Here is a 26,506-nt window from a genome sequence, read left to right on the forward strand (position 1 = left end):
CAAATATTGAGTGGTCCTGGTTTTTATAAACACAAATAAACAATAAACAGTATGAACACTTCTTCGATACATTGATAACATCTCAAAAACTACGTGCCGATATACAACCGAACATCCCATCCCGACCAAGGAACTAGATGGGTCTCCCCTGACCCGTGAGGGACCCCTTGCCACCCGTTAAATATTTTGGGGCTGGGAGTTTTGTTAGAGACAGGGTATACGATCGGTCACTCACACAAAGCAAGTAATTATGAAACATTTGTATAAAACGCCGGGAACAAATTTTTTTTCTTTCCATTTCCCGATATTCTGACCTATTTACAGCAGCCCTGACTAACGTTAAGATTTCACAACTGTGACTGACCTCCCTTATCTGACTCTACTGTTTGCATGTTATCAAAGGTAAAGATACTTCCCCCCTCTTTATAGTAGATTGTATTGACAGAATCTTAGCGCTGATCTATCATTATTCTGTGAAAGAAACGTATCTCATACCAATTGTTTATGGTTCTGCGATTCAGTGTTAACTTTGCAAAAACACGATGTGTTGTATGCAAGTGCTCAAACGAGCGCAAATTTTACTTTTCTCTCCCCTCCGCCCTATTTTCTGACCCATTTACACCAGTCCTGACCAACATTATGATTGCGCAAGAGTGATTCACCGTCTCGTGGTACACCTTTTTCAAACAACAAAAACTGGGTCCTTTTCACTGCAGGTTGTGTTGAAAGGGGTCTTCAGCGTACGAGGTTGCTCTGTTCTTATACTGCGAGAAGAGCTCATATCCACATTGTGTGGTTAGGGAATTCAGTGGTAACTTTAGCAGCAACATGAGGTGGTGTATGCAAGTGCTGCTGCTCATGTCCGCTGTCTCATTGGGGTCGGCGGGGGTTTTCTCTGATGACCAGGCGAGTAAGGTGGGAATGTTTGTGGAAGAGGTCATGCGGTGTAGACAGGTCCCCGGGCTGACCCTGGCTGTTGTGAAGGGTGATGAGACGTGGACACGGGGATTCGGACAAGCGGACATAGAACAAGGAGTTAACGTAACCAAGGATACTTTATTTGGAATTGGATCTGTGACCAAGGGTTTCACGAGTACCCTCCTTGCCATGATGTTGGATGACAGTAATGGAAGGTATGTGATCGTCACACATCACTGTACCTAAATGAGTGAGTATGGTTTTACGCCGCTTTCAGCAATATTCCAGCAATAACACGGCGGGGGACACCAGAAATGGGCTTCACACATTGTACCCATGTCCGGAATCGAACCCTGGTCTTCGGCGTGACGAGCGAACGCTTTAACCACTAGGCTACCCGACCGCCACACTGTACCTAAAACAAGAGAGATGTCAGGTCACGCTTCCATTTATTTCATGCGGCATACAGACCAAAGTATCTCAATCACAAAGCACAACGGAATGCATTTGAACACACATCAGATATATTTTACACAGTAACACTTTTCCAGGAAATGTAATGACCTATGTTTACTTCGAGCAACTTGTGAACTTCAGGGTAACTCTTCAACAACAACATAATACTTCTGCTGATACATCAGTCTCACAATTCAAATCGTCTTCAATAATGATAATACAATATTTACTATTTCTGTGAACTCTGACCTGAAGAAAAAAACTTGCATTAACAACCTCCATACATATCATACAAAACTTACTCTTTCCATAACAAGATTTAGCAAGTAAAACCTATTTTCATAAGGGAAATACATGCAAATATTCACTTTTACACTATAACATGCCATTACGCTAGCTGGATTGTCTGGTCCTGACTCGATTATTTACAGACTGTCGTCATATAGCTAGAATATTGTTGAGTGCGGCGTTAAACAACAAACAAGCAAGTAATCAAAACAATTACTTCCCGATTATATATATGATACAATTATTTCCATAATTTGACCTATCAGTGATTACATCTTTGGACATTCAAAAGTCCATGACATGTAAATAGAATAATATCTCAACAATGCCTACTTATAACATAGATAATACAGAAGCAGGTACTCATTTAGAAGCAATTGAAAATATTGCATTGAACTATCATAATTGAAAATCAATAACAAACATTTTCCTCTGTGACAAGGACATGTGCTTTCAGTAATGTAACAAGATAAGAGTTACTTCCCCTGAATCTAGCTAACGTGCTCACGTGACACTCGAAAAAAAGGTGACAACCAGAGTTTGCATTGCGTTGGCGGATATTTAACGTTAAGGATAGAAAAAACTATCCTGTTCCTACACCAAAACTATAAGAACACTATTCCCATGCCTGAATTGACTAACACATAGCTATAGCTATAATAGTCACAATGTCTGTGAAACACAATCTGTCAATGACAGAACGTCTAACGCTAACCACGAGGTTGTTGCCTCGCCTCGATAAATCGAACAAATATGCAATGCTACATCTGACAAAATACTTACAGCCTATTTCTTAGCATTGTTACCTACAATAGTTGATACAAGACGGCCTTATCTCGACAAGTATTAATGCTTTCATACCTAAATTCACGAGAGACGTCAGGTCACACTTATCACTTATTTTCATATTTCAGACGTATGTTCATTTGGTTGATACAATTTACCTATTTTACAAGATATACACCAGTGAAACAATGCCCTGTGACGTCAGTCTAGCGACAGGGTTGTTGAGGTCCCTTGCCCTACCTTGCGGTCAGCACAGTACCTCTGCTTCAGGCCATGACGATTCGTCACAAGTTGCACAGTCCATTCAAGATTTTGCATACGTTTTTCATGTTTCATGTTTGACGACTCTGCATATTTAGATAAACATATGTCATAGAATGGTTAGGAGCGGTCGGGTAGCCTTGAGGTTAAAGCATTAGCTCGTAACGCTAAAGACCTGGGTTCGATTCACGACATGGGTACAATGTGTGAAGACCATTTCTGGTGTCCCCCGCCGTGATATTGCTGGAATATTGCTAAAAGCGGCGTAAAACCATACTCACTCACTCACTCATAGAATGGTTAGGGGCCGTCGAGTAGCCTTGTGGTTAAAGCTTAAGCTCGTAACGCTAAAGACCTGGGTTCGATTCACGACATGGGTACAATGGGTGAAGACCATTTCTGGTGTCCCCCGCCGTGATATTGCTGGAATATTGCTAAAAGTGGCGTAAAACCATACTCACTCACTCACTCATAGAATGGTAAGGAGCGGTCGGGTAGCCTTGTGGTTAAAGCGTTAGCTCGTAACGCTAAAGACCTGGGTTCGATTCACGACATGGGTACAATGGGTGAAGACCATTTCTGGTGTCCCCCACCATGATATTGCTGGAAAATTGCTAAAAGCGACATAAAACAAAACTCACTCACTTACTCGTAGAATGGTTAGCTTTCATTTAAAAAATAACATAAAACGTGAAAAACATTTCGCGTAGATATAGTATGTTAACATTGGATAAGGGCTCCAGGTGCTGTCATCAAAGCTCTATGGATACCCAGCGAAACGGTCACTTTGATGTATAAATGTATATTGTCATGCACCACACTGTCGAAGTTCTTGCAGCACATCTTTATAATTATACAAAACAATAATGTAAAGTGCACTGACAGGCTTGCATTGGGCTAATCTGTTCTGATTTCAGAACGTTTGTTTACAAATGAGAGAATCACGTGATATGCAAATTAGCATGTGGCAGTGGTGTAATACGCCGCAGTGTGGTTGGGGTCATCAAGTGTGCATTAGCTCCTCTCAGTACACGCAATGTCATTGAATAGGCCCAGCGTTGTTGAGAGGTTTCAATATTTGTTAGCGAAAGGTGTTCTGGCACTACATGACTGCGTGCTTTGATATATTAGAGTTGTATGCTTATTTTCAGGGCGGTGCCTTCACGAATGAGTATTAAAAACAAATACACAGTACTTTATTTGTTATACCCATTACCTTTGGTATTGGCAGGACGTAGATCTGTGGACCTAAATTATTTGCACGAACTCCCGATGCGGTTTTTCTTTGATGGTTAATCTACCAATACTACTACTGTATATGAAGAGCCATGCACAACTTGTCATGTCATGCAGAACACGAGAAAGGACAGCCAGTATTTGTTATGTTCAAAAAGTTTGTGGTCATATCTAAATATAAGCCTGAAGGAAAAACCGTGAGGACATTTCAATCGCACACAAGTATCAGCACAGACGTACAACACGACCAACTGTCATCATCATCGCCTCGACTGACACGAATTGACTACAAAACAAATCAGCTCGAAATACCTTCAAAAGGTGTCGCTTTGATGATTAAAACATCTTCCCGAGGCAAGAGAGTTAACTGACTTTAAAAGTCCACTTTCCACCCTTGCCGAACTAGGCAGGAATTCCTGGGCTCGATCGCAGCGCCACCAGTGGCTATTAACAGCTATGTCCCTTCTAAAACTCTCCTACTGACCAATCAGATTCCACCTCTCGTATCACTAGCATTAGCTTCAAACAAAATGGTGGGTAGTCAGGACGATCTGGTCGATAATCAAGATCTATATTTGATAAAACGGGTCTGTCATCGCGAAATGCATCAAATTACGTGAGCACCTTGATTAAAAACAGGAACAGATTTGGAAACTATCTGCTGACAACGAGTTGGCGGTGCACATACTTTGCAAATCCTGCAATCGACAGAAATCTGCACGACAATTTACAAACCGGATTTCGATTTCGTTGCGCGATTTTTGATTGGACTATGCATATACTCGTTAGTCCAGCCGAGTAAACCACAATGCTTTTAAGAACCTTTATTTCAAGTACCAGCAAGAGATATTTTATCCCCGTTTCTTAAGGTTTTAGGAAGGAATGTTTGAAACATGCAGTTGTTGGTAAATGTTTTTTCAGATTTTTTTCTTTTTATATTACGGGACCATCAATGTTTTTTTCGGGGTGTGTGCTCATGCGGTTTAAATGCATTTATGTTTATCGGGGAACAACCATAATGTCAGTAATGATTATACCTAGTTACCTTGTAAATGATTGTTGCTGTTTGTACTGTGTTACAGTTTAACATGGACGTCAAAGGTGAAGGACGTTTTGGGTCCAGACTTTGCGTTTGTGGACGAGGAGAGAACAAGGGAGACCACTCTGAGGGACCTTTTGACCCACCGCACAGGGCTCCAGTCTTCAGTAATGCCCATATTTGCTGGATTCGCCCGCAACTATACGAGAACTGAATTTTCCAAGTAAACTTTCTTATGTTTTCTTACATACATCGATTTCTATCAGACAAATTGATACCATACTCACATTTCTGTGTATTCAGTTCTGAAGCAGGGGTTACGGGTGGCCCAGCTATCTAAGACACTGACAGAGTCTCTGCAGAGTCGCCTCCCTCGTGTGTGTCAGAATCGTGGGTTAGAATCCCATATTCGTCCTGGCCATTTTTCGTCATTCTTGTTACATTTTAGCAGTCACATCACTGATAGTTGCATGTCTGTCGCTATTATTTACCTCGACTGGATTAAATTTTGCGAAGTAGATGACAAATGAAACCGATTTCTCTTGACAGTGTCATATTTGACCCATCAATACCAGTAGGCGAGTGAGTTAGTTGTGCTTAACGCCGCTTTTAACAATATTCCAGTTATATCGCGGCGTGTCAGCTTAATGTGGGAGGAAAGCCCGAAGTGATGCAGGTCTCAGACGTTTATTACTTCGGTGAAACCCACGACGGGGGTATGGTGCTGACAAACCTAGAAACATAATCGGGGCGAACCGGGATTCGAACCCACAATCTTAGGTTTCTGGCGTGCCCAAGGGACGCAACTCTGCACAGCGAATCGCGGCGCCTTAGACAGGATGACGAGGACATAAAAACTGCCACACAGGCGTGGTTACAGGGCCAATCTGCGGATTTCTATTAAAGTGGTATTAAAAGTTTAAAGGATAAATGGAATAAGTGTATTGAGGTGAATGGAGATTATATTGAAAAATAAATGTGCAAAAGATATTCTGCGACTTGGTCTTATATTGAAGTTGCAAAACTTATTGAACGCCCCTCGTAAATGAAATACTGTTGTTAATGCTGTTATTGTTCTTTTACGCAGGCGTTTCCGCTTTCTTCAAGCAGTTCAACCATTTCGTGACGCCTACGAGTACAACAACTGGGGGTACGCTCTGCTCGGCCATATTGTGGAAGTGTTGTCAGGGGAATCTTACGAAGCAACTCTGGAGAAACGAATCTTCAAGCCACTGGGGATGAACCAGTCACGTGTCCTGGGAAAGACGATAACCACAAATGCAACAGGAATGGCAAAACCGTACTTTGACGTGGAGAACGAGCTCATATTAATGGATCCCTCTATTTACGAGTGAGATATAACATTTAATCACTCTGGTTTGAGAATTACTTTCTGCATTAAGAAAATATACATGCATTTTCAGCACATGAAATGAAAGAGGCGTTAGGGGGCGAACTATTTATGTATATGCTTTAGCTGTGTTTCAAAAACCAAAAAGTATTTGTATACTTTGTTTGTTTGTTGTTTAACGCCTCACTCAGCAATATTCCAGCTATATGACGGCGGTCTGTAAATAATCGAGTCTGGACCAGACAATCAAGTGACTGACATCATGATCATGAACATCGATCCACGCAATTGGGATACAATAACATGCATGAACCAAGTCAGCGAGCCTGACCACCCGATCCCGTTAGTCGCCTCTTACGACAAGCATAGTCGCCTTTCACGGCACACAGGGGTTGCTGAAGACCTATTCTTCCCCGGATCTTCACGGGTCGTATGAACAATGCATTTAATCGTCAAATATATCCAAGGTTGTTTTTAAACTTACTGGCTTGAATATTTAATATATAGTTTCAAAAGCATTTTAGGTATTCCCAGATATGTATATAGGCCATAAGAGTCCCGTTCGTAGCGATAAGCCAACAAAAGGGGGATAGATATAATGGATGGGTTACAATGGCTACTGAGTGTGACCACCAGAAACTCAACTCTCCGTCGCGCCACTTTCAGTGTGGGACATGATGCTCCAGTGGTGTGGTGAGAATATTATTTTTTTGAGTCAGCGTTTAGAAATATTTACGCACTCTTTCTGTGGGATGGATTGTTGATAACATAAAAGCGACAAAAGCCTTAAAGTTTATATATTCATGAGAAATGTTTGCCCAAAGCAGAGTCGATTGTACGATTTCGACTATCACATGACCACGTGTTGATGAATCACTATCCAATATTGATTGATGCTACCGAATGAGCGTATCCTGCCCCACCGGTGGCACACGTCACAAACACATGCAGAGGCAAGTCAGCTGTTCACCGGATACTCAATACCTGATCAGCAATACTCACACTTTTGGCCACTTACTTCTGACAGAAAATATTTAATATAATTAGGTCACGCATCGTAACAACTCAATCCTTAGGCGATCTAGCTATAAGCATGTGCATTAAGTGAGGAGTGAATTTCGTTTTACGCCACAATCAGCATTATTCTAGACACTTCGCGGTAAGCTGTATGTAATCGAGACTAAGCTTAGCAGATCAGTGGTAGACAGCACTAGCACCATCCACGCCGATGATGACGCTCACAACCAGAACACACATTGTAACAAGCCGACCCCCAGGCGATGGGAAACGTATTCTTATCTGTTGATTTTGGTTCTACATAGCCTACATCCAGGAGAGGCCGCGGGTGCTATTGCGTCATCAGCAGAGGACATGGCTAAATGGATGCACTTTCTGCTGAGGCAAGGGGTGACAGCGGACAACGTTACACTGGTCAACTCCAACATACTTGCGGAGGCATTTCAGGCCCATGAGAGCATAATAGACGGAGAAGCGTTGTCAAAGCCAGCATTTCCTGTGATGGACTTGAAGTATGGCTACGGTTATGGATGGTTCACATCCACATATAAAGGTAAGAAACAATGAAGGGTTATTGGAATCGTACATTGCATTGGAAATATTGCAGTCATAATTAACAAGGCGGGATGGTTTGTTTGTTTGTTGTTTAACGCCGCACTCAGCAATATTCCAGCCATATGACGGCGGTCTGTAAATAATCGAGTCCAGACAATCCAGTCATTGACATCATGAGCATCTGTCCACACAATTGGGATACAATGACATGCATCAACCAAGCCTGACCACCCGATCGGGTTAGTCGCCTCCTACGACAAGCATAGTTGCCTTTTACGGCAAGCATGGGTTGCTGAAGACCTATTCTACCCCGGATCTTCACTGGTCTGCGTGGTCTTGGGTTGAGTTAGCACAGTGGATAAACATTTAACATCAGGTATTTAGGAAGATCTGACATATTTTATTCCTTGTCAAACCCCGCAGTTATGTTCATAAATATGTTTCTCAACCTCAATATGTTTCTTAGGATGCTAAACACTACAAAAATGTGTCGACACAATCTACGAAATGTAAGTTTTGCATGAATAATGACTTCATGTGTGAATTTAACCTTCGCATTGTTTATGCTCTTTTATGTTTAATGTTATTTTCAGGATATAAACAGTTCATGCACTCGGGCGACTTATTTTCGTATACCAGCTCCCTTGTATTTTACCCTGAACTGGGCATTGGATTCTTTGTCAGTGTCAACGGAGCAGGGACAATGGATGCGAGAAATGCAGAAAGGATGATCAAATTCTATATTTCTGATCTTTTGATCGATGATCAACCTTGGCTAAATTCTTCCACGGCTTGCGCGTTCCCTGTGCTATCATACACTCAAAATAATTCCGACGTCACGAACGCTGAAGTGGAATGCCTTGATTGTTATGTTGGCAAATACGGACATTATCTGTTTGGTGACCTTGATGTTAGGAGGGGACCAGGGTCGTCATTGGAACTTCACTACAACAGGTTATCGGGTTCTCTCAATACCACACTGGATAAAAGTACATTCAAATTTGATGTAGGGGACCCTAATAGGTGGCTTTCCAGGTCCGGAAATTCGACATTTCTTTTCCCAATAATCTTCCATGGGTTAAACAAAGGAAGGTATGACAAAATCGACATTAGTTACAAGTTCACATTTAGCAGGGGCATCAGCTTTTATGATAAAAACATATTCACAAGTACCACGACTGAAACAAATGGGCAGAGCGTCAAGGAGTTCAGCTACCTCCTTATGGTGTTCGCATCAGTTTGCGTCGTCTTGTTTATGTGATATGGACCAATGACTGCGATCTTGAAAATATCTAAATTTCGACCTGATGCATCTTACGATTCTGTAAATCAAAGAAACTGGCATTTATGTTGCCAGACGTTGAATGTCAGTCACACAAATTCGCAATCATCATAAAAAAAATCACTGGTTTAAATATCTTGCAAATGCAATCACAATGAGGAGCTAGCAAGAAATTATCATTTGTTCACAAAAATTCACGAAAACGGTATGAAATTGGCTATAACGGCAACAACATTTGCTGGCACACATTAATAATTACTTAATCTGATTCATTGACGTTGTTCCATTTTGATTGGACGCACACAATTAACCTATATTAAACTATATTTGCATGTTTTGTTTATTGTTTAACGCCGCACTCAGCAACATCCCAGCAATGTGACGAGGGTCGAGTGTGGACCACACAATCCAGTAATTTATACCATGAGCATCGATCTACGCAACTGTGTACAATGATTTGTATCAACCAAGTCAGCGAGCCTGACCACCCGATCCCTCAGTCGCTTCTTACGAAGCTGAAGACCAATTAGGGGTTGCTGAAGACCAATTCTAACACGGATCTTCACAGATCGCCTATACTTTTTGCATATAACATGTTACATTTATTACATAAACTGCAAATTTCCAAAGAACATGAGATGAGCCATCATCGTCAGAAGACGTGTCTTCCGGGGTCCAACCATCTTCCCGAGAGTTAACTGACCATAAAAATCCAGTTTCCACCCTTGCCGAACTAGGCTGGAACTCCTGGGCTCGATCGTAGCGCCACAAGTGGTTATTATGAGTTATGTCCCTTCTGATCCTCTCCTATGGACCACTCAGATTCCATCACTTGCATTTGTTTTAAACAAAATGACGCCGCCCAGACAAGACGATCTGATCGATAATCAAGGTCTAAATTGTGATAAAACGGGTCTTACTCCGCGAAGCACCTTAATTAAAACCATGAAAAAGTTTCGAAAATATCTGTGCACATGCTTTGCAAATCCTGCAATCAAATAATTTTCGAAATTCAGAACAAGATCGTTATTGAATCATGTAATCGATACACACACACACAGAAATCGTATTAAATGATGATACAGAAACACATTTGTCTTATAGGCTCTATGTTAGAAATTGTAAATATTATTATTGCTTTTATTAGTTGTGCTTGTTCGCTAAATGCCCGCATCGTCCAAATATGTTTTATTTTGTATTGTTTTGTGTTGTATTGTAGTGTGCATTGTTAGTTTTGTTTTTAGTTTAGTACAGTGTATTTTGTGAAATTACATCTAAAGAACATTATCAGCTGTTCACGTTAGATTGCTGCACCTAAAACACCTTTTTTCTGTGTATCGACCTCTGCAACAATAGCTTGTTCAACAGACTATTTACCTGTGTTCCCACTGCTATGATACAGTCCCTTGGGCAGGGATCCCGGGCGCAATGAACATCGTGAGCGGGTATAACACGTTTCTTATGTGTGATGTTAATACCGTACATACATGTTTGACTATGCTTGTCGTAAGAAGCGACTAACGGGATCGGGTGGTCAGGCTCGCTGATTTGGTTGATGCATGTCATCATATCACAAATATGTGGATCGATGCGCATGGTGTCAGTCACTGGATTGTCTGGTCCAGACTCGATTATTTACAGTCCGCCGCCATATGGCTGGAATATTGCTGAGTGCGGCGTTAAACAACAACAAACCAACATACATATTCCAGAAAACAAATCCTCATAATGTACTCACGTTATTATGCTTATGTAACATTCTAAATTAAGACAAATTAAATCTAAAGTCGGTTTGAAAGTAATCTGTTCATCATCGAACGTGTTTATTGGTGTGTGAAATTTGATTTGATTGATTGTATGTCAAATTTGATTGATAATGATTTATGTATTTTGAATTATCAATGTGTCTACAACAGCGAGCCACTCTATAATAAACGGAAATTCACATCTGACCTTGCCTACTGTTTCCTTCTCTCTGTGAGGCTATTAGTCCCAACGAATTACCTTATTTTAGTTACATCATTTGTTTGTTTGATTGTCGTTTAACGCTGCAATATTCCAGCTATATGACAGCGGACTGTAAATAGTCATCAGTGAGTGAGTTGGGTTTAACGCCGCTTTTAACAGTATTCAAATTATATCGCTACGTGTCAGCTTAATGTGGGAGGAAATCCCGAAGTGATGCAGGTCTAAAACATTTACCACTTCGGTGAAACCCACGAGCACGGGTATGGTGCTGACAAACCTAGAAACATAATCGGGGCGAACCGGGATTCGAACCCACAATCATAGGTTTCAGACGCAACTCTGAACAGCGAATCACGGCGCCTTAGACGACTGGGCCACCCGTGCCCCCCCCCCCCCCCCCCCCCCGGTCTGTAAATAATCGAGTCTGCACCAGACAATCCAGTGATTGATATCATGAGCATCGATCCACGCAATTGGGAGACGACGACATGTATCAACCAAGTCAGCGAGTCTGACAACCCGATCCCGTTAGTCGCCTCTTTCGACAAGCATAGTCGACCCTTACGGCAAGCATGGGTTGCTGAAGACCTATTCTACCCCGGATCTTCACGGGTAACAGTCATTTTGTGCTGACCATAGTGCTTCTTGTATACACTCTTCAAAAAAAAGAAACACACATGTAGTATGTAGTTCATTGAACCTGACTACACATCCGGTATATAAATCAGATATATGTCAGTGGAAAATGTTGGTTGCCTGATATTCGACAATCGGTGCGTCAAAACGCAGCCATTGTCGATTTGCAATGTCTTAAACGGCATTGTTTTCACACTTGTTCAAAAATGTAATGGAGGAAAACAGTACAGCAAAATGCACGTGCAAGTTTGAGCATTTGTAACTCGTGGTAGTGGCTATAAAAAGGCAAGCATAAGCCAATAATTTGTCATTCAATTGTCAACATTTCAACATGTTCAAAAATGCCGATGCTGCTGATCGGAACATCGCCATAAGACGTATCCAAAGAGGGGAATCGCAGTCTTCTGTTGCATGCTACTTCAACGTCCAACACAGCACCATTTGCCGCCTTTGGGACCAATACACAGTTCAATTCCACCGCAGACCGTCATGTGTCATGGTGTGTGTGTGTGTGTGTGTGTTAGGGGGGGCATATCCTACACCACGAGATCTGACTTGGTTGTGGTTCAAGGAAATTTGACAGCAAATTGCTACATGAATAAAATTCTTCAACCCCACCTTCTTGCAGGCCTTGACCGCCAGAGGGAGCTGTTTCAACAGGAAAACGCTCTTCCGCACACAGCCCGTGTCACGGTAGACTACATTCATAATACCCACATCAACGTCTTGCCCTGGCCGTCGAGATCTCCAGATGTTAAGCCATTCGAACACCTCTGGGGTGAACTCGAATATGTGATTAATTGTGAAACTAACGGGATCGGGTGGTCAGGCTCGCTGACTTTGTTGATGCATATCATCGTATCCCAATTGCGCAGGTCGATGAGCATGATGTCAATCACTGGATTGTCTGGTCCAGATTCGATTTTTTACAGACCGCCTTCATATGGCTGGAATATTGCTGAGTGCGGCGATAAACAACACACGAAAACACGATGTTCTATGTCCGCCTGTCCGATCCCCCGTGTCCACGTCTCATCACCCTTCACAACAGCCAGGGTCAGCCCGGGGACCTGTCTACACCCCATGACATCTCCCACAAACATTGCAACCTTACTCGCCTGGTCATCGGAGAAAACCCCCGCCGACCCCATTGAGACATCGGACATGTGCAGCAACAATTGCATACACCACATCATGTTGCTGCTAAAGTTACCACTGAATTCCCTCACCAGACAATGTGGATATGAGCTCTTCTCGCAGTATAAGAACAGAGCAACCACGTACGCTGAAGACCCATTTCAACACAACCTGCAGTGAGAAGGACCCGGTTTGTTTTCTTTTGAAAAAGGTGTACTACGAGAAGGTGAATCACTCTTGCGCAATCATGATGTTGGTCAGGACTGGTGTAAATGTGTCAGAATATAGGGGGGAGTGGACAGAAAAGTAAAATTTGCGCTCGTTTGAGCAACATATCGTGTTTTTGCAAAGTTAACACTGAATCCTAGAACCAAAAACAATTGGTATTTACGTTTATTTCACAGAATAATGATAGATCAGCGCTAAGATACTGTCAATACAATCTTCTATACAGAGAGGTGAAGTATGTTTACCTTTGATACCATGCAAACAGTAGAGTCAGATAAGGGAGGTCAGTCACAGTTGTAAAATCTTAACGTTAGTCAGGGCTGTTGTAAATAGGTTAGTTATTACCGAACTGCTGAGTCAGACGCCGAGACATTCTGGCATGAGGTGGTTCAGGCTGAGATGGCATATTCACTAAGTTACTATTTTCGCAGTGTAACACAGATCTGGGAGCAATCACGTGTACCGAACGCGAGATGCAGGGATGTAGGTTGTTCGTACAACGTGATTGTAATTCCCCCTGCGATTGTAATTCCCCCTGCCAATAATGTCTCTCGCAGACAGACTCGGTATGTTTTGTTTCAGATAACAAGAAGATACATACCAGGGTGATGTCTGACAGACGCGGGATGTTGGAAGAACAATCAGTGTCACAGTGGTGTTAATCTTAAAGACACGATTGTTGATTGTTGATGGTAATTGTGAATTGTAAGGAAGATAACTCATCTCCTATCCTGGTCGGGATTTTGTATTTTGCCACAGTTCTACACATAACATACAGGGAACCTTAGCTGGCTAGAAGTACTTGATTAGAGATAAATTGTTAAATCTCATGAATGACTTCTGTCAAAGAGAACAATATTCATAATGTTTATCATATGTATATATTGTTTATTCACAAAAAGTGTTGAACGGTGTTTACTGTAAAGTGGTTGATATCATGAGCATCAACATACGCAATTCAGTTAGTCGCCTCGTTCTAAGACAAATTCTAACCCGGATCTTCACAAGGGTCATACACAAAGTACCAGTAACTATTTGTATCTGTATTATATGTTCACACATATCACAACACATTTTCGATCCCAATTGCGTGGATCGATGCTCATGATATTAATCACTGGATTGTCTGGTCCAGCCTCGATTATTTACAGACCGCCGTCATATAGCTGGAATATTGCTGAGTGCGGCGTTAAACAACAAACCAACCAACCAACCACAACACATTTTGGTTATGTTTCCACAAAATTACAAACTACTGTATCTCACATGTTATTGAATCTCTTTGGACCCGTGAAGACAGCGTCGACCATTGCTCACACGGTAACTATGTCTGCATTACACTACGCCTACCAACCTGTCGACCCGTGAAGATCCGGGGTATAATTGGTCTTCAGCAACCCATGATTGCCGTAAGAGGCGACTAACGGGATCGGGTGATCAGACTCGCTGACTTGGTTGATGAATGTCATCGTATCCTAATTTCGTGGACCGATGCTCATGATGTCAGTCACAGGATTGTCTGGTCCAGACTCGATTATTTACAGACCTCCTTTTTCACGGTCTTGTATTAATCATTTACAAGCAGTGGTCTCAGTTAGGTGACAATGTTATTCTCTACTGAAGTACTTTGAAATGGAAAACTTTATTTGTTTATTTGTAATTTTGAAATTAACAATTATCTTGTAATGTAGGTACAAAACACTTCATGTCATTATTTAGTATTTTCCTGCATCCAATGATTGATAGAAAACCTCTCAATTTCTATGATATATAATCTGTCAGCAATGTACATTCCACAACGATTATGTTAAGTAGATCTTTTTGTTGACGGTACTTCGGAAGATATGAATAAGCTTGGGTAAACAATGTTTTTGGTTTGGTTTGGTTTGTTGTTTTAAGCCGCACTCAGCAATATTCCAGCTATATGACGGCGGTCTGTAAATAATCGAGTCTGGACATGACAATCTAGTGATTTACATCATGAACATCTAGCCACGCAATTGAGAACGATGACATGCATCAACTGAAGACCTATTCTAGCCCGGATCTTCCGAGACTGGGTAAACAATATAATGAAACGAGCTACCGATAGTTCTAGTAAAATATCCTGTTGTCATAATACGATACTGAGCAAAATATGAATACTACACAATCCCTACCACATAAACAAGACTACACAAAATGCTGCGAACAACATCAGAAGGTTGCTGAACTTCTTTACGGTCTGCCCATTTGTTTCAGTTTTGGTACTTGTGTATATGTTTTTATCATAAAAGCTGATACCTCTGTTAAACGTCAATTTGTGGGCGAAAATGAGGTCAATTTGTGAATACTTTCCTTTGTTTAACCCATGGAAGTGTACTGGGACAAGTGACGTAGCATTACCTGGCCGAGAATATAATCGAAACGGGTCCCACATATCAAATTTGAATGTACTTTTATCAGCTGTGGTATTGAGAGAACCCTGCAACAATCTGTAGTGTAGCTCCAATGTCGACCCTGGTCCCCTCCTAACATCAAGGTCACCAAACAAATAGTGTCCGTATTTGCCAACATAACAATCAAGGCATTCCACTTCAGCGTTCGTGACGTCTGAATTATTTTGACCGCTTGGTGGCGCCTTGTCCCATGGCAAAGGGAATGTACAGGCCGTAGATGAATTTAACCAAGGCTGATCACCGATCAAAATATCAGAAATATAGAATGAGATCATTCTTTCTGCAACTGCCTCATCCATTGTCCCAGGTCCATTTGCACTTACAAAAATTCCAAAGTCCATGTCGGGGTAAAGTTCAAGGTAGGTTATGTAAGAACACAAGCCGCCCGTGTGCCTGACTCGTTTATATCCTGGAAAATAAAATACACAAACAACGTTAACGATAAATTCACTCCAGACAAATGCCTGGATCAAGGAATGAAGATTCCCCTTACGTTTGTCGTACGGGATAGTGGTGTACACAAGTTGACAAATCAGTTGATTGAAGATTGAAAAAATTAAAGTTAATCCTTTGAGTATGTGAGAATCCACATGCTATTAATTTCGCTTGTCTCAAATACTTTCTGTGAATCTATACAAAGCCCTTCCTTGACTGTATTGAGGAGCATAGTTAATCTTTGAGACAGGGATTGCATGGTACTGTTGCTTGACCCAGCAATATATCTCAGTCTGTACGGATTTTTATGGGCTTTGGAATCCTTCACAAAAGAGGAATGAGCATGTCTTCAGGCTTTAGAGTCAAGCCAAATGTAGTTAGTACGTTAATAACGGATTTCAGATGTCTCACTCAGTGAACATACTGGTCTCACTGGTGTCAGATAAAAACACGGTTTTCAGGTGTACGCGTGTCTGTTTGCATTCTACGATTTGTTTACATGATTATAGAACATAGATCCATGTTCTAAATCAAATGCTAATACATTTTGCTCTTCAGTACATTTGTCCATCGTGCTTACTTAACCCAAGGACCGCCTCCGTGGTCTTGAGGGGAAGGTCCGGGGTTCGATCCCCGGCCGCGTCATACCAAAAGACGTTAAAAGATGGTACTTGTTGTTACCCTGTCTGGCGCTCGGCATTAAGGGGTTAAAACAAGGACTGGTCGGCTCGGAGTCAGTATACTGTGTCTGAGTGGGGTATTCGTGTTAAACTGCGGCATGGTATCTCAGTGAGCTAGCACTATAAATCGGCATCAGTCCGGATTAGTACAAGCAGCCACACACACACACATACACGTGCATGCACGTCGCTATATAAGTGCAATAATCTTGGACGCGACGTTAAACTCAATTTCACCTCACCTCACTTAACCAAAGACCACACACGACATTAAATTTAACATGGTGTAAACTATAAGGCCTTAACAGTGGCCTGTGTAGACTCGTTACCATTTTGTATTCCGCTTATTCTCTGTTTGTCGTTTTTAATTATTTTAAGTAGATGCAGTAGCTTTGTGGATAAAGTATTTGTTAGTCACACTAAGCATCCACGGTTCATGTGAATACAATGGAAACAGCCAATCTGTGTCTCCCACAGTTTTATGACTTGAATATTGCTTATTTCAGCGTACATCGTTCTCATTCTATGCATGGCATTCATTAATTCTGGATTGTGTCTTACCCTTATAAGTCGACATGAACCATGCATAGCCATAGCCATACTGCAAGTCCACCACGGGAAACTTTGGCTTTGCCAAGGATAGCCTGCTAGGAATACTCTCGTGAGATTTAAATGTCTCCCCAAGTGTTTTAGATTTGACCAGTGTTAGGTTGTCCGCGGTCACCCCTTGTCTCAGAAGGAAGTGCATCCATTTAGCCATGTCCTCTGCTGATGACGCAATAGCACCCGCGGCCTCCGCTGGGTGTAGGCTGTGAACAGTCAAGACCAACAGATAAGAATGTGGTACCAACTCTGACAATTACCTCGTCTAATAATGCTAATAATGAGGATCAGGTAGCTACACTGTTTGACCATGTTGATCGTGTACCATTGTGCCCGACTTCGTGGATCGTTGCTAAGGCTTTCAACTACCTATTCGACTTAATAAGCGCCCAGGGTGCTCTTAAAATTAGAAATAGGGGGCTCTTATTTGAATATTATTTTGGTGAAAAAAACGAGAGTTGAAAGATAAATTTCGTGGTTTATGCTGACAGCCTGAAATGTTTATGTACGACAGATATATTTTTCCTGAATTTAATTGCCCATAATTAAGGGTGCCTGTAACACACGAGTGCGTATTATACGCGAATAAATAAGTCTTGTGTACATTGATCAATCGGAAGGGGTGCTAACTGGGATTTTTCACTTGCCAATATCTTAGCAAATGTCGCTGTGGGCGCTTATTAGAGTGGGGCGCTTATTACGTCGTATACGGTAATCAATTCCCTTGAATCGATTATATACAGGCCACCGTGAAACAGTTGAGTTTCGTTGACTGTGACTAGAGGCATTCATTCTATCTGGACCATCCTTCCAGTGATTGCCATCATGAGTATCGACTTACACAGTTAGGAAATGATCATCTTCGCGGGGTGTAAATATATACAGATTAATATTAGACATTGTTAACAATAGTGTTTCATTGTGGTTTTTACTGATTAATCCTTGATGTGAAAAACATTTGTTTCTCATCCAAATAATATTTCTTTAATAAAAAAAAACGTAGATGCGTGAATAACCTTCTACTTGACATCCTTAATAATATTTATAAAGTGAAAACGTATGGTTAATTATCAAACTAAAATCATTAAATGTTTTATCTTACTCGTAAATGGAGGGGTCCGTTAATATGAGCTCGTTCTCCACGTCAAAGTAGGGTTTGGCCATTTCTGGTGTCTTCACTGTTATCGTCTTTCCAAGGACACGTGACTGGTTCATTCCCAGTGGCTTGAAGATTCGTTTCTCCAGAGTTGCTTCGTAGGATTCCCCCGACAACACTTCCACAATATGGCCGAGCAGAGCGTACCCCCAATTGTTGTACTCGAAGGCGTCACGGGATGGTTTAACTTCCGGAAGAAAGCTGAAACGCCTGTGTGCAGAACAATAATAAGATAAACAACAGTTGTTCACAAGATTCGTAGCCATGATATGGTTTGGAATTGTGACAGCCAATTCTGTGTCTCCCACAGTTTTATTACTTTAATATTGCTTGTCTTTTTCCTATTGTTAGGTCAGTATTGAAACGCATTGTTTCGTCACGTGATCTGTATTAACCAATGAAATTTAGCGATTTGGAATAGAGGCATAATCATAGGTGATAACATCGATGTGCGGACTTCCATTGCACCAGCTTGGTGTCAGCGAAATAGTAAGTCACAACTTTTCACCCAATCACCAATGCAAAGACTGTCTAGATATAGTTTAGGCAACAGATAAATGAATGTCCGAGTTATTGCGTGCGTTTTGATATGGTTTATGAAGAGTATCATATGATCGTGCGGGTAATGTTTCATAAAAATGATTGCCGAGAGTCAAGAAACTATTATCAGTTAAAATATATAGCATTCGGTTGTATTGGATGAATTTGGTACAGCGTATTAGGCCTTTAATTTGCCAGTTTGTTTACGGATTTCTTTTCTCAAAACCTGAAGTCGGTAGTCGAAAAATCAACAGCAGCAAAACACTTTCAGATCATTATGTTTTTTTGTGAAAACAGGGTCAGAAGGTATTGAAAAAAGCCTCTGACAAATAAAACAGGAGTTGTAGCTTGAGTGGCGATCACATCATGCCTCCCTCTGGAATTACCACGCGTCCTGGACCCGTGAAGATCCAGGGTAGAACCGATGCTTGCCGTAAAAGGCGACTATGCTTGTCGTAAGAGGCGACTAACGGGATCGGGTGATCAGGCTCGCTGACTTGGTTGATGCATGTCATTGTATCCCAATTGCGTGGATCGATGCTCATGATATCAATTACTGGATTGTCTGGTCCAGACAGACCGCCGTCATATAGCTGGAATATTGCTGAGTGCGGCGTTAAACAACAAACAAACCACACGTCCTACTACCCAAGATATCAGATATGATTGTATCATAGTCCAACATGGAAAGCAGAGCATTTCCTCCATAGTCTATTACATGTTAATGTTGGTGTTTACGTCCCTAGGGCAACTCTGCCGGTATACTGCGGCGCCTTAATGGCTGGCCACCCGTACCTTCTGGTACAGAACTGAATATACTGGAATGTGAAAGATAACATTTTTTTTTTTTATAAACAATAATATGTATTCTAATGAACGTTTACTTGGCAAATTCAGTTGTCGTTAAGTTGTGGTCCAGTCCCGCAAACAGAGGCGGAACTGCAGGATGGAGCCCTGTGCGGTGGGTCAAAAGATCCCTCAGAGTAGTCTCCCTTGTTCTCTCCTCGTCCACAAAAGCAAAGTCTGGACCCAACACGTCCTTCACCTTTGACGTCCATGTTAAACTGTAAAAGTAATATACACGAATAGCGACAATCATTTACAAGGGTTACTATGAATGCTCACTCTACTTTACCACGATGACATATCGACTTCTCTCTCTACATTTACTTTGACAATGTAACAACCGCATACAATCCTTGCAATTTATATTTTCCTACGTGAGAGAGGGTTCATCATTAGACTGCTGAAATCAACTTGAACATGTGAATGTGCAGATAGAAGCTACAAGTATTGGGTGGTATTCTGAAAAAATACTTACATGAAAAAGTTTTAAGAATTTTGGTTGTATAATTTTATTTGAGAACGCTGTGGAGTCAATACCGTTATTACAGAATATACTCGTTTTACAGAATACTCTATCAAGCAATGAACTTATATGACATTATTTGATACTAGACGTGAATATCCCTTCATAAAGTTTAACAAGATACTGTTTCTGGTCATGTGGTAATTATAAGTAAGGAAGAGAATATATGGATGTCAACTTCTTTATTATGAGGAACACAACGTTTCGGAGTATATGATGAAGGAGTAAGCATATACTCCGAAACGTTGTGTTTCTCATAATAAAGAAGTTGACATCCATATATTCTCTTCCTTATGTGAATCACTTCTAAATGCCTTCAAAGACCTATTCTAAAGTGTCTAATTAGATTTTAAAGGGAACACTCACTCACCCACTCATTCCAAGTTTTCCTGGAATGTTCCCATTGAAATATTACGTCACACAGTTAGTGATTAATCAGTTGGACAGTGACATCAAGTAATATAGTTCCAACTGAAATTTCTTTTAGACAAAGATTTGTCGAATCTTTGACTATTATATTGATGATAATAACAAGATTCATGGTGTACTATACTACATTGCATACTACTTCACAGGGACCAAGGCTATAACATACTACCGGCGTACTATCGACTCATCAAAGACCCATATCAGTCATAATCCTTTTGTTTATATTACTGGCTTCACCCGTTGGTTATATTACTGAGTTCGCCGGTCAATATGTTTACGACCCTTTTGGTGATCACAACAGGCTTCTCCACTCCAGTGTAACTACAACCAATATCTACTCTACTGTACAAACACTGACTCCTATCTGTATATATGCTTGTCAACCATACTCTGTACATCACTTGCCTGATAACGATGTTAGAACCAACACCGAAACGTCGCTCCTAATTGTAATAAAGAAGTTGGTTATCCATATACCTTATCCTCAGTACTCCAACTTGTAAATGCTTCTCATAGAAGTAACTACATTGCAGAAGTGTTTTTATTCATCTGTATTATTTGATCACTTTCGTCATTTTCTGCAAAACGGAACGTTGACTTCGTCTTTTCGGAGATAGGTGGAGTGAGTGAGTTGGGTTTAACGCCGCTTTTAACAGTATTACAGTTATATCACGGCGTGTCAGCTTAATGTGGGAGGAAATCCCGAAGTGATGCAGGTCTCAGACGTTACCACTTTGGTGATTGGTCTTTGTGTCTTTGTTAGACGTCGTCACTCATGTTGTCCTTTATAATGCGTCCCACTCATTTAACCTCGCTCGCCATTTATAGCGGTATTGTATATGCTTACACTTTCATGGTAGATATCTAGCTTTGCTCCAGACATTATAGAAAATAACATATGAGCTACAAGGAACTTAACGAGGGATAAACGATCCGCAATTCCAAACACACTGACTTATCGTTTATGGTACCAATGCCTATGTATTCACTCGATACATAACTTCGGCTCCCTCCTGGTCTAGAAATATTGTAATAAAGTACCATCGCCAGTTGAGTAATAGGTAGAATGTATCATTTATGTGTATTTATGACATACCCTCCATTACTTTCATCCAACATCATGGCCAGGAGGGTACTCGTGAAGGCCTTGGTCACAGATCCAATACCAAATAAAGTATCCTTGGTGACGTTAACTCCTTGTTCTATGTCCGCCTGTCCAAACCCCCGCGTCCACGTCTCTGCCCCCTTCACAACAGCCAGGGTCAGCCCGGGGACCTGTCTACACCGCATGACCTCTTCCACAAACATTCCCACCTTACTCGCCTGGTCATCGGAGAAAAACCCCGCCGACCCCATTGAGACAGAGAACATGAGCAGCAGCACTGGCATACACCACCTCATGCTTCAAAGTTCTCAAAGGACTGAACGGCTGAACCACACAATATAGGTAGGCCTCCACCCAAATAAGCCCGCCGAGAAAATAATTGATTCTGGTAAGACGCGATATAGGTTGAGATGGAATATGAGCTGATTTCTCACTGTATAACACACAGCAACAACATGTCACATGTGTAGAACGCGAGATGAAGGGAGTTAGGTTGTTTGAACACGTTCCTCCCGACCATACCCTCACCAACAGACTCGCTATGTTTTATTTCAGATAGAAAGGAGACACATACCAGCAGTACTACGGTGGTGTATGACAGACGTGCACGTGGGATGGTGAAGAGGTCAGTCACTGACACAGTACTGTGAATCTAATGTCAAATATATCGTTGGGATGTGTCGGGTCGTGGTAATTGTATGAATTATAGATGAGAAGTTTTAGAGTCTTTGAACGGCATTTAGAAGTGATACACATAAGGAAGAGAACTTTATAATGAGGAACACAACGTTTCGGAGTATATGCTTACTCCTTTATCAGGTGAATGAAAAATCGGACCAGGTGAAGGAGTAAGCATATACTCCGAAACGTTGTGTTCCTCATAATAAAGAAGTTGACATCCATAAATTCTCTTCCTTAAGTTTTAGAGGTTGTTTATACTTATAGATAGCTAGAATTACTTACTTGTAAACTTAGTCTAAGTTAATCTCTAAGTGTCCAAAATTTTTGTTTGTTGTTTTACGCCGCACTCAGCAATATTCCAACTATATGACGGCGGTCTGTAAATAATCGAGTCTGGACCAGACAATCCAGTGATTGATATCATGAGTATCGATCCACGCACTTGGGATCGATGACATTCTTCAACCATGTAAGCGAGCCTGACCACCCGATCCCGTTAGTCGCCTTTTACGACAAGCATAGTCACCTTTTACGGCAAGCATGGGTTGCTGAAGACCTATTCTACCCCGGAATCACGGGTCTCTAAGTGTCCAAAAGGCTGTATAGTATTACTTCCCTAGAGGTATTCTTTACATTATATGATGTCAGGTTAGTACGATTCTTTTGTACGCATCTTAAATTTGAGGGATCAATAGATTTGAGAGCAAAGAGAAAATTCACCGACTGGCTTGTAAAAATCGGACCACAGACACCCAATGCTTCAGTGTTGAGTGCATGTGGCTTTTTCGTAGTGTTGGATACCATTATCACTGCATGAATATTATCATGGATCTCTTCTATGTTTTGGATTTCTTTGGCTAACACAAACAGGTGGAGATCAGAAATAATTGATAAGTATATTGAAGAATTGTGCTGTTTAAATGTTTCCATCAAAATTCCTATTATTAATAACAATTCCAGATATAATCTTTATAAAGAATATGAAAGTTTGTTGGATCTAGTGTCTTTATGCAATTAGCGAATTAAGGCTTCGAATATGTTCGTGATGTTTAGAGGGGAACTATTACGATTGAGAAAAAAATGAAGGAGGGTGGTAAAAAATCGATATATGCTTGACATGATACGATTCCGACTATATCATGAAAACATGTTTATGAATAACTATCAAATAGTGATGATATCAGATGTTCGCGAAAAGGTGAGCGTATCCTGCCTCACCGGTTGCACCGTCACAAACACATGCAATGGCAAGTTATTTGCTCAGGAAATCCACGGACCTTCTAATCAGAGGTCGGACGCCCTGTCCACATGACTAAAGAGGTTAATACCGTCAGCAAGCTGTCAAGGTAAGGATGCCATCTGTGGGATGACGCCACGCCCTGCTACATAAAGCATTTGTTTGTCTTGAGTATCATGTTTGACTTCCGCCCCCATCAATGTGATATAACAGAAAGTTTACTCAGAATCCTATAACTTCCCTAGGAACACTTTGACATGTGCAGAACGTCCCGACTCAATAACAGATTGTAGCAGTATCCATTTTATTTAAATATTTGTGAACAATGTATCAAATAAACTTAAACAAACAAACAAAATGCAGCATACAGTACATTGAATGTTTTCATGCATTCAAAACACACTAAAGGGAGGGGGAACTCCTATTTTTTAAATTATTTTTTTAAATTTATATCGGAAACAGGGACTGTGTCCAGTCTAGCAGCCTAAACATAATCCGTAAAAGATCGATTTATTTTCTAAGGGGTATAACCGAAATAGGGTCTCAGGCATTGCGATCGTTGTTATCATAGCAACTGGTCATAGAGGAAAATTTTAAATATATTTACTTTATTGCCCGAATTATAAATAGCCGGCGTCTTTTCTTTTGGTAGTAAAAACAAAATACTTCTGTAGCCTCAAGCACTCGTACATTTTTCTTGCACACCTACTGAAGCGTCAGTAGTCACGAGATGTCTCTCTTTGACCACTAGACTCATCTAGGGAACTGCGACGGAATCAACTTCAGGGTGTTTGTCAACAAACTACACCGATGAGTGCGTTTGGGTCAACGTTGCTTTGAGCACTACTTCTGTCATTTTATGACGCGTCAGCTTGATTTCTGGGGAAATCCAAAGTGATGCAGAACTTTTACGTTGCCACTTTGCTGCAAATCCGGAGCATTGTTATGGTGCTGACAATTACGATCTGTGAGTATCAGGATTCGAACCAACCATCAGAGATTTCTGGAATGCATATTAAGGTAGACAACTCTGCACAGCGAATTTCAGCGCCATGGTTGAGTTGGTCACCCATGCTCCCCGAAATTGATGAATCGCAACATGTTTCAGATATTACACTGAACATTATAACGCATCTTACCTGAAACTTTTTGTCAATAAATAATAACGCGTTTGTCTATATCAGCAGCCCAGTGGTACAACGTTCGCAAATAACCACGCAGAGTTGCGTCCCTTCTCCGCGCTAGGATCCACTGGTGATGTGTTCGAATCTCGAATTAGGTCCGATTAGGATATTTGATTCATTGATCTAAATCTGTCACAGTTTAATTATCATACAATGTAATTAAAGGGAGAGTATTATAAGGACGATTGGTGGTCCTACCAAGTTTGAGCTGAGTCATTCAAAACATACACTAGATTTGGTTTGTTGTTTAACGCCATGCTCAGCAATATTTCAGCTATATGACGGCGGCCTGTAAAATAATCGAGTCTGGACCAGACAATCCAGTGATTGACATCATGAGCATCGATCCACGCAACTGGAATACGATGACATGCATCAACCTGACTTGACTTGGTTGATTGCGTGTCATCGTACCCTAACGGCGTGAATCGTTGCTCATTACATCCACCTCTAGTTTGTCTAACTCGACTATTGACGGGTCATTACGGTCATAATGGTGAAAAAATGACTAAGGCGTTGAACAACTGACGAAGAATAAAACATCTGTCTCCTTGGGACCAGGAAAAGGTCCCAAACGCTTATGTGAGACTAAATGTGAACGGATGGTCAGGTTCCCTGAAACTGTTCATAGCGCGTTATTGTTCCCCGACGGCGTGACGTTGCTTATAATATCAACCACTTGTTTTATTCATGGGTTGCTGAAGATCTATTCTACCCCGGATATTCACGGGTCGGCCATCTATGAATGTACAAGGGTACATGTAAAATCATTAACTGACAGGTTGTTACTGAACTGTACACACTGTTCTCACTCATGAAAGTATGTGTATTGTGTAACAACAAGTGGTAATAAGAAAGCGGAATTCCGTGGTTAGAATTGATCCACAGCTACCCCCGCTGGTTGTAAGAGGCGAGCAAATAGCTCAGGAGGTCAGATTCGGTGATAGTGCAAGGCCGTAGTTAACTTTTTTTACATGGGTGTGGGGGCGGGCGCTAATATTTGTACAAGTATGACTTGTCCCCAACTTGTATTTTCATGATTCAAATAAAACTGTTTTAGACACAAACGTGATGCATCGACTTCTACTGCCAAAAGAGTCTGTGAATGGATGTTCTTTACCATCGGCAATATTCCATCTAAATCCCGACGGCCTGTAAATGTTCAAGTTTGACCATTCAAACAAGTGGTTGATAGCACTATCCACCCATTAAGCAAGGTCACATAGCAACGATCCGAATATCGTTTTGGTTGGCGTTTACGACATATAATTGTTTGTGTTTGTTGTTTAACGCCGAACACAGCAATATTCCAGCATATAAAGCGTACTCGAGACATGTGTTGCCCCAAAATCCCACTGTGAACATCCGGGGAAGAAGAGGTCTTTAGCAATCCATGCTTGCCGTAAAAGGCGACTGTGCTTGTCGTAAGAGGTGACTAACGGGATTGGGTGGTCAGACTCGCTGACTTGGTTGATGCATGTCATCGTATCC

The 26,506-nt window shown here is 41.3% G+C and overlaps 2 protein-coding genes across 2 annotated transcripts; one reads left to right on the top strand and one right to left on the bottom strand.

The window, feature by feature from the left end:
* Positions 1-671: 671 nt before the first annotated feature.
* LOC124143667 (penicillin-binding protein 4-like) lies at positions 672-9,992 on the top strand. The gene is made up of 5 exons (XM_046512693.2): positions 672-1,133; positions 5,028-5,207; positions 6,072-6,335; positions 7,658-7,905; positions 8,501-9,992. Exons 1-5 carry the CDS (start codon positions 829-831, stop codon positions 9,166-9,168), a joined length of 1,665 nt encoding a protein of 554 aa, XP_046368649.2. The 5' UTR covers positions 672-828; the 3' UTR covers positions 9,169-9,992.
* A 3,922-nt stretch (positions 9,993-13,914) lies between these two features.
* Positions 13,915-22,431, bottom strand: LOC124143706 (penicillin-binding protein 4-like). Its single transcript, XM_046512765.2, has 5 exons — positions 21,905-22,431; positions 19,895-20,074; positions 18,417-18,680; positions 17,273-17,520; positions 13,915-16,005 (listed from the first exon to the last, which is right to left on the bottom strand). The coding sequence occupies exons 1-5, from the start codon at positions 22,207-22,209 to the stop codon at positions 15,314-15,316; spliced, it is 1,689 nt and encodes a 562-aa protein (XP_046368721.2). The 5' UTR covers positions 22,210-22,431; the 3' UTR covers positions 13,915-15,313.
* Between the last annotated feature and the right edge of the window lie 4,075 nt (positions 22,432-26,506).

Source organism: Haliotis rufescens, unplaced genomic scaffold, assembly GCF_023055435.1.
Source record: "Haliotis rufescens isolate VD_foot unplaced genomic scaffold, xgHalRufe1.0.p SCAF_7, whole genome shotgun sequence".
Lineage (NCBI taxonomy): Eukaryota > Metazoa > Mollusca > Gastropoda > Lepetellida > Haliotidae > Haliotis > Haliotis rufescens.

Coding starts and splice junctions, on each gene's coding strand:
- LOC124143706 (XM_046512765.2), bottom strand. CDS start 22,209: ATGAGGTGGTGTATGCCAGTGCTGCTGCTCATGTTCTCTGTCTCAATG. Junction 20,075..21,904: donor TTGGATGAAAGTAATGGAGG/GTATGTCATAAA, acceptor TTACTTTTACAG/TTTAACATGGACGTCAAAGG. Junction 18,681..19,894: donor ACGACAACTGAATTTGCCAA/GTAAACGTTCAT, acceptor TTCTGCACACAG/GCGTTTCAGCTTTCTTCCGG.
- LOC124143667 (XM_046512693.2), top strand. CDS start 829: ATGAGGTGGTGTATGCAAGTGCTGCTGCTCATGTCCGCTGTCTCATTG. Junction 1,134..5,027: donor TTGGATGACAGTAATGGAAG/GTATGTGATCGT, acceptor ACTGTGTTACAG/TTTAACATGGACGTCAAAGG. Junction 5,208..6,071: donor ACGAGAACTGAATTTTCCAA/GTAAACTTTCTT, acceptor TCTTTTACGCAG/GCGTTTCCGCTTTCTTCAAG.